Below are 14,848 nucleotides of genomic sequence, written 5' to 3'. Positions count from 1 at the left end.
ATTAGAAAGTATTTTTATTAAAGTTTGCAAAATAACTCAAACATATTTTCATAATTTGAATCAATTTGCAGAGAGTGGATCTCAGTCTGAAAAGTATGTCTATACCAGAGTTGGAACAAGATGGAGTCAAAAGACTGGAGACTTTTTTTTTAATTCCAGCTTCATGATGTAGGGTGACATCATTCATTAAATCTTTCTCTAGCTCACGCCCCCCATCTCAACCATGGGATTAATTAATTGTATAACTGACTCACAGAGTTATATGAGGATCAAGCATGTTAATGTATAAGATGCCTTGTAAACTCTGAAGAGGCAAGACAAGGTCAACCTCTGGCAATCCCTGCTTGTCATTAAAAGCAAGCTCTCTGGAGCTCCTTCATGATACAAGCTCGGCAGCTCACAGCCCTCCCAGCCTGCGGGGTCCTTTCTTCATTCAGCAAATACTTACTGTGCCAAGCACTGAGAGGGAACAGGAAAAAGGTCCCAGGGGAACATGGTAGAGAAACCTCTGATAAGATAAAACACACAAAAGGGCTTTTCCCCTTTGGATACACTTTCTCCCTTCTATTTCTTTTCCGTCTGTGGAGGAGAGAATATAAAGGAAGCAGGAGGGACTCAACAGAAATTGAATGGCATACAGGCATTTAAACCAATTCTTCCAGCAGGTCTCCATCCTGGGCAGAATAAAGAGACACCAGGGGATGGAGAGAGAAACTCCTGCTGCTGAGAAAACCGAAAGTCCTTTAGATTAAAAAAAAACTACACCAATGTCTCTATGAACCAGACCCAGAAGGGATTTAACTCCATGTAAGACTGAGGTTGAATTAGAACTGAGAAGTCTCCTCCATGTCTGAAGATGAAATTAAGGTTAGTTTAAAATGTGCGGTTCAACTATTAGATTGAGTAAGGAAAGTGCAAACTGTACCTCTGACTCATATTCTCTTTTAGAGCTAATTCTGTTTATCAGTATATAGAACACTTCATAATCCAGAGTTTGACTTTTTCTTAAAGAGATCTATTTTGCTAACTGCTGAAAGATAATCACATTTTGTAGTTTGGTGCATGCATCCCAAATATCTTCTAGCATGTGAAAGGGAGTGCACATAGATGCGATGTCATTCCTTTAAGTTACAGATACTGATCCTGCTTATAAAGGTTTTACTTGAAAACGAAAAATTATACTCTTTGGGGAGAGTGTGAGCCCTGTTCACGTGCTGTGTGTCCGGGGTGTTTGTGCCCATGTGAAATTAAGTGGGAAATTGTAAGCCCCTCCTGGAGAGATGCTATGCCTTACTCTTTGCCTCTTCAGTCCACAGTGAAATGAAGGTTTAATGAAACCTTGTTGATGAAAAATGCATTGTGCTCTGGATGTGCTCAGACGGATTCCTCAAAATGACAAAGTCTGGGCACTGATCCAGGAGGACACGCCCTCTCACTCACACTCCCTTCAAGCTGGCAGCAGGAGCTGAGCAATCACGCTGAGCTCAGCCCGCTTCTGTGTGCTTATACATAGTAATTCATTTAATGCCCACAAGAAGTCTCTGAGGTCAAAGACTCCATATCTCCATTTACTAGATGGGCAAGTGGAGGCACAGAGAGGTGAAACCACAAGCCCAGAGGATCAGAGCCAGGATTCACACCCAGGTAGCCTGACTCCTAAGTACTACGCTAGGCTAAATTTTAAAATAATGTAAGAATAAGAGGTATCATTCATTTATATTATTATTTACTACTCTAAGAGCAGCAGCTAACATATCTGTGAGTCGAGCACTATGCTTAGCATTGTACAACCATATTTTGTTTATTCTTCCCAACAGCCTGTGCATGTGGGTCCTGGCCTTATCTCCAATTAAGGCTGCAGATCAGAGAGGTTCAGCAGCCTACTCAAGGTCACAGAGCAAGCAAGCTGTGAGACTGTGACAGGAGACCAGGGCTGTGTGACTCCAAAGCCCACACCTGCTGTCACTCAGTGCACAGGAGGATTCATTCACCAGCTCACCGATAACTTTTCTCATAGTGAGACAACTTGAAAGAGCCAGCGTCTGCCCCTTAGCATGTGTTCAAGTACCTCTGAGTGAAAGTAACTGGAGTGACAAACACATTAAGAGGTAGCAGAGCCTGGCCAGCTTGGCTCAGTGGTTGAGAATCGACCTATGAACCAGAAGGTTCTGGTTCGATTCCTGGTCAAGGGCACATGCCCGGGTTGTAGGCCTGATCCCCAGTGTGAGGTGTGCAGGAGGCAGCGGATCAATGATTCTCTCTCATCGTTGATGTTTCTATTTCTCCCTCTTCCTTCCTCTCTGAAATCAACAAATATATGTATATGTATTTTAAAAGAGGTAACAGAGTCACTGAATTTTAGTTTTGATAACCCGCAGATTTGTCTTATGAAATAGCTGAGAATACCACGGCGGGTGAGAAAGCCAGGGTGCCCCCAAATCAGCAAGGCTCAGCAAAACCGCAGCCAGAAACCACCAAGTTTCACCAACTCTATTCATAGCGCAAGCAGAGCAAAAAGGAAATCCTGACAACACAGCCAACCCCTCCGAGCTGGTGGGCAGTTGTGGAAGAGCAGTGGCCTACACACCTGGCACCCCGGGGTCTGGTGTCTCTCTGTCCCTCACCAGCTGCAGTCACCACCCAGAAATGACTTAACTGTTTCGGGTCCCACGGGCCCCTCCTTCTAGAGCCATAACGTAATGCCCCATCCATTTTATGTCATTATTTACATCATCATCATTATCATCAACATCATTTACTACTCTATTATTACTCTATTAAGGAAGTTCAGAGAAAATAATCTAATGGAAATGCTTGGAAGAGCTTAAGTTACCAAAAAAAAAAAAGGCATTGTTTTGATCACATTGACCACAAAGGTTTACCATGAAGGGAAATCATTTCGCTCTCTTTTGCCAGTGTCTGCTTTACAATCCTGGAATATTTTTAATAAAGTTTTATAGAAAGTTCCATACCTGCATACTTACAAACTCTGCCATACATTTTAAGATAAACTACATTTTGAAGTGAACACTGATTTTATTCATATAACCTCCACTAAAGGAAAAAATTTATTAATAGCCTAGTAGCAATAAGTTTGGACTCTGAGCTCTTGGGTTCAAATCCCAGCTGATTTTTACTAGGGAGGTGACCTTGGCTATGAGACTTAACCTCTCCCTGTCAACATTTTTCTCATCCATAAAATGGAGCCAATGATAGCATAGAGGTTGTTACGGTGATTAAATAAAATGGATATGTCAGGATGTCCAATACAGAGTTAGCAATCAACAAATATTATCAGTTTTCATTTTCTTAAAAGGAAAACAACAATAGGAACATACAGGGTGGGGCAAAAGTAAGCTTACAGTTGTGAGTACATGAAACACAGAGCTTATTCTTGTATAATTATTTATTGTATTATTTTCCATATGAACAACTGTAAATCTACTTTTGCGCCCCCCCACCTGTATTTTGCAAGACCTTCTTTCACAAATGTTAGAGGATCCTAAAATAATATCGAAAAATACTTGAAAAGATGAACTATGAACAAAAGCAGCAATGCATTTCTTAATGTTATTTTTTAAAGTACCCCAAAGTTACAAAATAATAATAGTACATGCTGAGATTCATGGAAAAGATGTCCAGGAAAACAAAAAAAAAATGCATGCAATAGAATTACACTAAACAAAACTGATCAAATAGGTAAACTACGCCATCAATTCCAAAGAGCCTAAAGTTTGTTCCATGCATGATCCAGCAACCAAAAGTAGGAGCCAAGCTTTATGAGGTGTCAGCCAGTTCATGCAAGGTTAAGTACTTACTAAATTACTTTTCCTAGTGCTAATTTCACAAGCAGTTTGAAGAAATACATTTACTTGGAAACTGAGACGGTGAACACTAATGACTGGAGGGCCAACTGCACACAGAGAAAGTACAGCAATACTGATCAATTCGTCCAGGGATCAAAGAGTTTATTCATACTTTTCAGCAAATGTTTACCATCTACAACTGGCCAAGCACATGTGAAACCATAAGACATACAAAGAAAGATAAAGCAGTCTCTATCCTTATGTTTCATAATCTAACACAGTAAACAAAGACGAGATTTTAATATAGCTCTTTGATGGGTGAAAACACAGTTACAGCACCTAATTCAGTCATAAGGGGATATGGAAGGACTCGCAGAGAAGGTCATATTGAACATGCAGCCAGGAGAAGTGAGAGTGAACTAAGGAAGGGGGTGAGAGTAGTCTCAAGAGTCTTCCAGGCAGAGGGCATAGCATATACAGAAAGTACACCACGTGCCACTTCTCTCCTCCCTGCTCTCCAAAGGCTTCCCACTATACTTAGACTCCTCAATGCACATCATGGCCTTAAGGGTCCTATATGATCTGGCCTCAACTAATCTCCTACTATTCTCCCCTTACTTCCTGCCCTCTGGACACTCTGGCCTCCTTACTGGCATAGATGCACCATGCACATTCCTGCTTCCAAGCCTTTATCCTTGCTGTGCCCTCTGTCTGGGATGCTCCTCTACCAGATATCTGCAAGGCTCACTTTATTCAAATGCAATCTTTTCAGGGAAGTTTTCCATGACCCTCCTATCTGCCATACCTCACCACCCTCAGTAAGTCTCTTTTTCTTCCTAGCACTGAAAACCATGTATTCTACTACACTCCTCTTCATGTGATATCCATTTAGTGTCTATCTCTTTAGTTAAATGGGGCCAGGGGCTTTGCCTGTCTCTGGTCCAGTGCCCATAACTGTACTTGCATGTGGTAAGAGCTCAATGAACTTTTGTTGAATAATTAATGAATTAATAAATGGCCTGAAGGCTAGTCCAGAGACACACACACAGTTCAGTCAGTGTGAATGGTGCATAGGATATAAGGAGCTAGAGTAAGTCTTTTTTCTAGAAGCTATGACAACTCTCTTTTACTTTTCTTATTTGGTCCTATACCCATCATACCCATTCCATTGGCAAGAATAGTTCTGTATCAGACATTTTCTGTTATTGCTAATCCCAATTCCCTCAGTATGGTTACCCAGATCCCAAGAGATCAACTGTAGCTAGAGAAGAGTGTCACAGAACCCCTGGCTTCCTTCCTTGGAAATGACATGTATGCTTTTGACAACATAGAATCTCATAGCTTGAAGGGACCAAGATGATAATCTAAATATCCAACACCTGCTAGGATTGTCCTAAAGGAACTAAGAAAGTAAAAGAAAACAGCAACAAAACATATAGACACACTCAGGTAGACAATGGAGGTGTTGAGGGGTCCCTTCCATTCAAATTCATGTGAGTCAGAAAGATGAGGGTTTTTCTATTCTTCAATATTGGAAGCAGATGACAGGCAAACTAGTACATCTTGGGCATTAAGTGGTTGGACAATCCCAGCTTGAGAAACAGAGGTGAACAGAACTGGAACAGAGGCAGCACATAGGAGGTTCATAGGTGGCCATCACTTTCATGTTAATATCCAAAATGGTTTTCATCAGTGGAATCTAATGACATACCAGAGTTACTCAGCTAAATACTTAAGTATTTGACACAACTTATTCTGTTAATTCCCACACAGAATTATACATCTAGGAGATGGGTGCTATCATCACTTCCATGTCATAAAAGAGAACCCTGAGGTTTACAAAGGTAAGGTGACAGGGCTAGAACTTAGTCCTTTCTGGCTCTTAACCATTATGCTACTTAATCTGACCACCCGGGCCCTCTCTCCCATGCACCAACCCACCCATCACAGAGTAAGCTCTTTTTTGTGATAAATACATATGTTCAACTCCCTGAAACCTTGAAAGGCAAACAGAGTTAAAGTGGCGGGAGGGGGGGGGGCGGGTACCATTGCTCCTGCACTCCTTTCTCTTATGGTTGCCCAGGAGGATGGGGGTGGCGGGGGGACAAAAACAAGGAAGGTAGGATGGACTAGGAACCATAGAAATAGCAGATCAGCTCAGAGATGACTGGGGAGATTCAAGATCCACCAATCAAATACTCCTGGGCTACAGTATATTCATTTCTCAAAATACTGAGAGATTCTTCCTCTACCTGAAATTCTCTCACTACTCATTTCTCGACCTGAACTTAGACTTCCACTGCACTTGACACTGCATCTCTAGCCATTTATAAGACTAAACCTCCAAGTTACACAACAGTGTTTTAAAGAGAGAATGGGCAGCTGCATCTTTTGATTGTAAACATCAAGCTCCAACCTTCTGTTTTTACTTCTGGGGTTTTGTTACATCAACTTAAATGAAGAAAACACTATTTAAATAAATTCTTTACTAAGAATCTTATGAAAGTGACGTAATTTCTGGCAAAGAGAAAAGCAAGCGAGTGAGAAAGTTTTCTCATTATTAAAAGAACAGTTATGTAACCATCCCACATGGAAGAGCCAGGCTGAAGTCAAAATGATAAAAGACTAAAATAGCCTTGCTTCTCTCCAAAAGTTAAGGTTACAGTGAGGGATTTCATGTGTAACATACTTCTCATATAGCCTCTGTCCTCTCATGAAGGCCTTCACTTCGTTGTCCAATGGGAAGGTGCCGTCATCCTTTCTGAAGCGGTAGAAGAGTTTGACATCCTTGAATTCCTTGTGCTCATCACACACTGAAACACAATACACAGAGAGGGGCAAATAAGAAAAAAAAAATTCTTATTTATTTACTCAAATGAATTATAATGCTAATTAAGATTTGTTTTACTACCTAATTTCTCAAGCATGCTACTCTATGACTTAATACATGTAGAGTATTTAGTGTGGTACCTGGAACAGAGTAAGTGCTCAGTATTATTAGCTATTATATCATCATCATCATTATCTATTAAAAAGGTCACACAAACAAACAAACAAACAAAACAAAAACAAAAAAGGGTCACAAAATTCAATTCATCATTCATTCCACAAATTCTGCTTGAGCATGATATTGGGGGAGGCATCAACCATAAAGAATATGAAATCTAGCGAGAGAAAGAGAAATGTCAACATGTAATTAAAATAGGATGTGATACGATTATGAAGGAGGTGAGGAGATACGGGGGCCCAAAGGAGGAGTACCCAGTACCCCAGTAACCTAGCTTTGGGGACTGGATGCTTCTTTGAAGAGTTTGCATGTAAGTGGAGATGTGAACAATGAGTAGCAATTAAGCAAAAATGAAGAGAAAGGGAATTCTAGCCCAAGAGAATACCGGCATGTGCAAGATCTTGGCCAGGGTTAGCGATTTTAAGGAGACATGTTCATGAATATTCATTGCACCATTGAGAGTAACAGCAAAAAAAGTTAGAAATAACCTCAATGTCCATGGATAAATGCATGATGGCACAATTATACATGGGATACATAGCAGTGAAAATAAGAAAACAGGAGATACACTATCAGTATAGATGAGCCTTCCCAAAAGCACATTGACCAAGCTGCAAAAGAATAAATACACATCTCTATAATGATTTAAAAACAGTATGATATGTTGCAAAAAGATACACATACTGAAAGAAAAAGTATAAAGAAGTCCAAATGCCTCTTAGAGGGAGGAAGGAAATGAAGCTGGGGAAAGGTACACAGGAGGCAATTAAAGTCAAATGTTTTATTTCGTAAATGGGCAGGTTCATATCTGGAATAAAGATGTAGTCCTTCATTTCTCCTTAAGTGTCGCCTCACTCACCATGATGAATGATGCCCCGGTCTGCTAATTTCTGCATGAGTTTAATTGCTGTCTCTCGGTCAGAAGCCTCTTTGTGCTCGATCAGCCAGTCAATCAGTTCTTTTGCGACGAAACAGTTTGGGTAGGTTTTGAGATGATGTCGCCTATCTTTAATAACCTTTTCCTCATGCAACCTGAGCCTGGAAAGAAAATTTGACAATCATTTTAGAAATTTTGATGATAACACAAATTATTAAACCCATCCCAGAGAGCAGTGACAGGATGGAAGCTCTGAAGGTACCAGAGTGCCATTCAACTATTTCAGTGTCAGTGAGTGACTTCCACACGGTCCAGCCCTGAGGCCCTAGGGAGTGACTCCCTCCCCAGATCTACAGGTGATACAGGTAAATGGAAGGGAAATACAACCAGACAACCTAGAGCTCTCCTGCCACTCAGGAGGCTGACAAAAGCTCTCCCACCCCTCCCCTGCCTCACTCCCTTCTGTTTATCTCTTCACCAGGGGGCTTACAGCTTCAACCAGCCAACCAACAAAAACTCTAGAAACTTGCTGAAACTGGGTACTTCCTCTTCATTGCAGATTGCTCAGGGTCCACCATATTTACATTCTCAGTCATTCGTGGAACAGATGTGAATTCATTACAATATGTCTATTACCTGCCCATTAGGCACTTCAGGGCATTAGAGACAGACATCAGAAAATACACAAAGATTCTTGCCTCTATGGGCCTTGTTTTCTATACAGGCAACAGTTAATCCTTTCATGAGGTTTATTAGGTGTTGATTTGAGCACTTTACATAGATTGACTTAATGTTCACAATAACAATCTAATCAGAAGTTATTATTGCTATCCTTTTTCCTCCCTCTCTCCCTTTCTCCCTTTCTCCCTTCTTTCCTTTCTGCCTTCCTTCTTTCCTTTCCTTCCTTCCTTCCTTCCTTCCTTCCTTCTTTCCTTTCTCCTTCCTTCCTTCCTTCCTTCCTTCCTTCCTTCCTTCCTTCCTTCCTTCCTTCCTTCCAGCAGAGAGAACTGAAGTCTCAGAGACTTGCCTAAGACCACTTACCTAACTAAGATTTGGACCCTGATGGCCTCATTTCAGAGTCCAACTTTTCAAAGGGCACATCATGCTGCCTCTACCTGGGGAGGAGTAATCAAAAATCCAGCAGATGGATTAAAGCTGTTGAATAAATACAATTTGTATAGGCTGATGGATGAGTGTGGCTGTGGCGGTAAGTGGTTGACACAGAGCATTCCCTATTCCCTTCAGAACTCAGTAACTTTTTTCCAAAAATTTTAAACCAGTCTGGGGGAAAAAAGTTTCTCCCATTTATCTTCCCTTCTTTGATCAGCCTTGCATTTTTTTAATTCTCAAGGGAAGGGTCTGAGTTGGGTGAACCATGAGATCACTTTCCTCCTACTTCACCCACATGGCTCCTATGCTCTTTTCGTCGATCCTCAACATTGTTGAGAAAGAGGAATGCCACATGAGAAAATCACACAGTAACTGCGTGACCTGGGCAAGTAGTGTAATGTCTCTTCCCCTCTCTGTAAAACTAAAGGCAGTTATGGAGTGCACTATTTAGTTGAGATTTGGGGATATAATGTCTGGGAAGCACCAGCAACCCAGCATAGTGCCTGACACACTGCAGGTCTCACCCTCCTTCCTCCCACTCCCTAAGGAAGGAACTGGATCATACTCTCACTGGTTGTTGTTTTTTTTAACAGAGTGCACTAAGTGATATTTAATGGGTTTTGATATCCCAAGGGTCATGATTAGGAGTTAGGAGCATACTGGGCTGGAGCTCTGAGACTCAGCTGCTCTTCCTTACTAGACACTGTTATAGGCCAAGCAGTGTTCCCCTAAAATTCATGTGTTGAGGCCCTAAGACCTGGTACCCCAGAATGTGGCTGTATTTGGAGACAGAGTCTTTTAAAAGGCAATTAAATTACAATGAGGTCAATAGGCCGGGCCCTAATCCAATATGATTGGTGTCCTTATCAGGGGAGGAGATGAGGACACAGACATGCACAGATGGAAGACCACACGAAGACTCAGAGAAGGAGGCCATCTATAAGTCAAAGAGAGGCCTTAGGAAAACCAACCCTGCCAATGCCTTTTTAAATAATATATTAATTTTAGAGAGAGAGAGGAAGGGAGAGAGGGAGAAATATTGACTTGTTGTTTCACTTATTTCTGCATTCGTTGTTTGCATCTTGTATGTGCCCTGACTGGGGATTGAACAAAGAACCTGGGTGTATCGGGACAATGGCTCTAACCAATTGAGCTGCTGGGCCAGGGCCCTGCCAATACCTTGATCTCAGATTTCTAGCTTCCAGAACTGTGAGAGAGTAAACTTGAGCTGTTTAAGCCACTCAATCTACGATACTTTGTTATGGCAGCCTGAGCTGACTAAGACAGCCAACTGTGGAAGGCAGGAGGCTCCTGAGTAGCCTGGGGATGAAGGGCTCAGCTGGGGCATCAGCAGTTGGAAGGGGAGACATCTGTTAACTGCATAGAAAGAAAAGAACCATTTTAATGGAGTTGCTACCACCTATGCCCAGTATTGTACTAAGCATTTTCACACATGCTGACTTCACTGCCATTGGCCTGATGTCTGCATCCCCCCCAACATTCCTGGGTTGAAATACTGAACCTCAAATGTCTAACCACTATGCTGTGCACCTGAAGCTAATATAATATTGGACGTCAACAGTAATTTAAAATTTGAAAATAAAAATTTTAAATTAATTTAAAAAAATAAAAAGAAATACTAAACCCCCAAATGTCAGTTACGAGGACAGTCAGGAGCATAAGACTAGGGCTATGAAGACCCGGCTCTGGTCCTGACTCTGCCTGTGCTTCCAGGCGATCAAACTTCTGAGCATTAGAGCCCCATTGGTAAAAGGGCATCTGCCCGATCACACTGTCACAACGCTCACTAACCAGGATCGAGTTAGCATTTGAGCCCTGAGCATGTGCCAGGCACCGTTTTAATGGCTTTATTGGTATTAATCCTCATGCCAATTCCCAAGGTGGGGCATGTAAAAACCACAAATGATACCCATGTAAAGGTATAATTATTAGTAAAAAATAAATGAGCCCTAATTTAAAAACAAACAAAACAAACAAACAAAACATGTTCACAGAGGCACTAAAGTCCTCACACGAATCCTTCTAATGAATTCAGTGACAATGACACTTAACAGGCTCAAAGTGGCAGAATGCGAAACATTAATTCTTAGACGTGATGTCTGCCAGGAATTCAAGAATAATGAAGACCAATTTACTTAGAAGTTGAAATGTGGGATAAGCTACCATATAATTTGGTAGAGGGAGAAATGGGTTATGAGCCAAAAGAGGAGTTTTAGCTCCTGTAAACTTTCCAGCTTTAAAAAATCTATATTATATATGAGATAATGTTTATCCTTAAGTACTCCAGAATAGAACCTTTCAGTTACTACCCTTTGACGAACCCCAAGCTTGGTTCTCGTTCTTGAGCATATTTGATTCCCGCCCTGCTCAGTGGGAAAGCACTAGTCAGCACCCCTCAGCCCACCAGGGCCTGGTACATTTCCGTGTTTAGAAAACTGAGCAGAAATATGATGGAGGGAAAAGAACTCTGGATCAGGGAGGTGGCATGAAACCTGATATTTTTAGACATGTTACCAGGAGTAAAAAATGCCCAATAACTGTGCTATCATCTTTTTTTTTTTCCTTTTATGCTTAGAAACACAGAATTCTAAAAGTGAGTATTGAGCTCTAGCTGTGTTGGAGACCGGGTGTAAGCTGACTGAGTCCTTGCACCCAAAGGGACCGACAAGAATTAGTCCCTTCCCACGCAGTGTCCCCTGACTTGTTTCGATCTAACTTGTTGTGATGGCACATTCCTATTGTCAGCAGATAAGTAGAATAAGAGAGACTTTCATAGCTTATCAAAAGTCTGTAAATATTTACCGAGAACTTGGCCTCCTGACTTCTCTTAGAGATTAAGAAGAACAGAGAGTACATTCCTCTTTGTTGACCTCCTATTCAGTATTAGTGTATAAAAGGCATTGCATAATCAATAAAAGGAGCCGCAGTCTCTCGAAGACCTGCTGTCCTCCCGATCCCACTGTCCTGTCTTTCTTTCTTTTCTCAATTCCCATCTCCCTACCTCAGCCTGGTTCAACCTGTCAGGCTGGTCCCTGACATAGCTGGGTGGCTCAGTTGGCTGGAACACCATCTGTACACCAAAAGGTTGTGGGTTCGATTCCCAGTCAAAGTTCAATCAATCCCTGGTTGGGGTGAGAACAGGAAACAACTAATTGATGTGTCTCTCTCCCACTCTCTGTCTCTCTCTCTCAAATCAATAAAAAACATATCCTCAGGTGAGGATAAATAAATAAATAAATAAATAAATAAGAGCATTGAAAATTATACATTCCAGAAAAAGTAGCTCAGTAAAGAGGTAAGAATTTTTACACTGCCAACACATAATTAAGTGGCACCAGGGGTCCTTAATAAATATTTGGTGAACAAATAAATGGACAAGGACACTCATAGAAATGATGCCATTTTTTCAAAATGGTAAGGAGGCTTCTCACTAACTTAGTAGGAGTTCCCGTCTCATAACTTAGTAACCATCTACTTTCATAAAATTTATCTAAATCTTTTAAAAAATGATTCATGTTTTGACTTTTAGGGTAATCATTTTGTGGAATTTTAAACCTGTGTGTGTGTGTGTGTGTGTGTGTGTGTGTTAAAAAAGCATCTCTTTCTGCTTGAACTAAACTTACCGCTTACAACTATATAGCTTTTCATATACTGACACTGACAAAGATCTCCAAGAAGGAGACAGAATAAGCAATATTTTCAAGTTTTATTGAAAAACAACAACACAATTTTGCATAGCTCCAGGAGCATAAGGCTCTACCCAAGTGAAGTGACAGGGATTAGCTAAACCAAGCAGAATGGCTCCCTCCGAGATTTAAACTAGAGTGAAGTTTGCAACTTCTCCTGGAATCGAATTCTCTAGAAAAACTGCAAAATGCTGAGCTCGGGGCTAAAAGCCATACTTTTAAACCCAGCATTTTGCCTGGACATGTCAGTCACATGGTCTGCCATGTCCAACATCCCCTTTGTGTTAAACTGCCTTCCACCCCTTACCCACCCAAGCAGGGTTCAAACCCCCTGCCTGTTTTCTCTGCGTGGGGCATCCCTGCCCATGCCCACGGGCAGGTCAACAGGGAGACCAGGAGCATAAGGCTGTATCCTAGTGAAGTGGCAGTGATTAGCTAAGCCAAGCAGAATGGCTCCCTCCGAGAGTTAGAGTGAAGTTTTCAAGCTTTAGTTGTGCCATAGGACACTTTCTTGAAGCAGAAGTTGCCCAGATGTCAATGTGTAAAGCAGAGCAATGTGGGGTGCTCTGGCCAAAGGGGTTCAGCTGTCACATCCGGAGTATTTCCTGATTTCCCCATCCAGTTCTCCCACATACACCCTCCACATCCTCCATACTGTCTCCATGGAATCCTAGAACAAAGGTCAAAAATCAGCAGCACTGCCCTGACCGGTTTGGCTCAGTGGATAGAGCGTCGGCCTGCGGACTGAAGGGTCCCAGGTTTGATTCCGGTCAGGGGCATGGGCCTTGGTTGCGGGCTCGTTCCCAGTGGGGAATGTGTGGGAGGCAGCTGATTGATGTTTCTTTCTCTCTCTCTCTCTCTCTCATCGATGTTTCTAACTCTCTCCCTCTCCCTTCCTCTCTGTAAAAAAATCAATAAAATATATTTTTTAAAAAAGTCGGCAGCACTAAAGGACACTGAGGAGTGAGGGGGGAGTGGGCGGGACAGCACAGCGAGGCTGAGAGGACAGAGAAACAAGACCATGAAGCTGGAAATGAGAGATGGCAAGAGGCAACCCGAAGTGCCTTGCTTGGCTCTGTAGAGTTTTCCAGACTTCTTCCAGCTGTGCACACATGGCAATAACCAGAACAACAGGACCAACCCCTGCCATGGCTGTGTAAGCCTCGATTCCCTGGATCCAAAGAACCTCACCTACCCAGGTTCTCAGGAGCGTGTCCTGGAATCACATTCTCTCCAAAGACCTTCCACCCTGACCCCAGGCCCCAAGCTTCCTGGCTTCTCTCTCTCTCTCTCTCTCTTTCTCTCTCTCTCTCTCTCTCCCTCTCTCTCTCTCTCTCTCTCTCTCTCTCTATATCTATATATATATATATATATATATATATATATATATATATATATATCTCCAGCACAAGCACACCTGCCCTGCAATCTGGACACACTGGGCTCTTCTCCATCCCCTGAACATGTCATCGCCCTCCATGCCTCTGACCCAGACAGACCACCTCTGCTTAGAATGTACCCTTCTCTGGGCTTCAGTAATTCAAAAAATTCTGCTTGTTCTTCAGCCTGAAAGGCACCTCCTCAGTGGACATCTCCCAGCCTTCCAAAGCCAGGAAACAACCTCTCCTCTGTTTTTTCATAATATTTTAATGACACTAATAAAGCATTCATCCCACTGTATTGCAATTAAATGAGGTCAGGGATATGAAGAGAGGGTTGTTTATTTAGTTTTATCATTTTAGTGCCTGGCGCATAGTAGAAGATAGATCTTCAATGATATGAAAAACATTGGTGCCTACTATGTACTCAGGATCAATCCACATCAGCCAAGTCAATCCACACTGCGCCACGAATCATCTCTATTTCAGCTGCCTTTTCAATCCACTGGCTAAGGAATTTCAGTACAAAAACACCTTCCCATCATTCATCTCAGACAACTGGTGCGCAGGCTTAAGATTCAAGGTGATTTTGTAATGTTCTATTCCTGTCCAGCTAACCAGCTGCCGAAATTGCATCAGACAATTTCCTCTTCCCGCCCGAGCAGAACAAACACTACTCGGTGCAGGGTGTTAATAATCCCTGCAAAATTACCGTCTATCCGATAAGGGAAGGAGAAATTATTGTGTGGTTTTTTTTGTGGGTTGTTTTTTAAAAAAAAAAAAAGCTTGCAGAGAACTGCAGCAGGTTGTGGAACCCAGGGAACAAAGGGGAGGCAGAAACTACAGATTCTCATTTAAAAACAGTGTCATAAATCTCAGCCAAAGTAAACGGTTTATTAAAAAACACAGCAAGCCAAACAGTGGGGCTGACAGTGTGAGCCTTGTGATTTGGGCCAGAGCCC

General features: G+C 42.0%; 1 protein-coding gene across 2 annotated transcripts in view; it reads right to left on the bottom strand.

Annotated features, from left to right (window-relative positions):
• Positions 1-14,848, bottom strand: part of DEPTOR (DEP domain containing MTOR interacting protein) — a 140,293-nt gene that overhangs the window by 85,643 nt on the left and 39,802 nt on the right. For both annotated transcript variants that reach the window (XM_028148014.2, XM_008143361.3), the window contains exons 2-3: positions 7,673-7,851; positions 6,496-6,619 (exon numbers count right to left, since the gene is read on the bottom strand). In XM_028148014.2, the coding sequence (XP_028003815.2) occupies positions 6,496-6,619; positions 7,673-7,851 (303 nt within the window). The remainder of the gene's footprint in view (positions 1-6,495; positions 6,620-7,672; positions 7,852-14,848) is intronic.

The sequence above is a fragment of the Eptesicus fuscus genome, chromosome 19, assembly GCF_027574615.1.
Source record: "Eptesicus fuscus isolate TK198812 chromosome 19, DD_ASM_mEF_20220401, whole genome shotgun sequence".
Lineage (NCBI taxonomy): Eukaryota > Metazoa > Chordata > Mammalia > Chiroptera > Vespertilionidae > Eptesicus > Eptesicus fuscus.
Note: the sequence above shows the minus strand (reverse complement) of the source record. Positions and strands in the feature narration are given on the sequence as shown.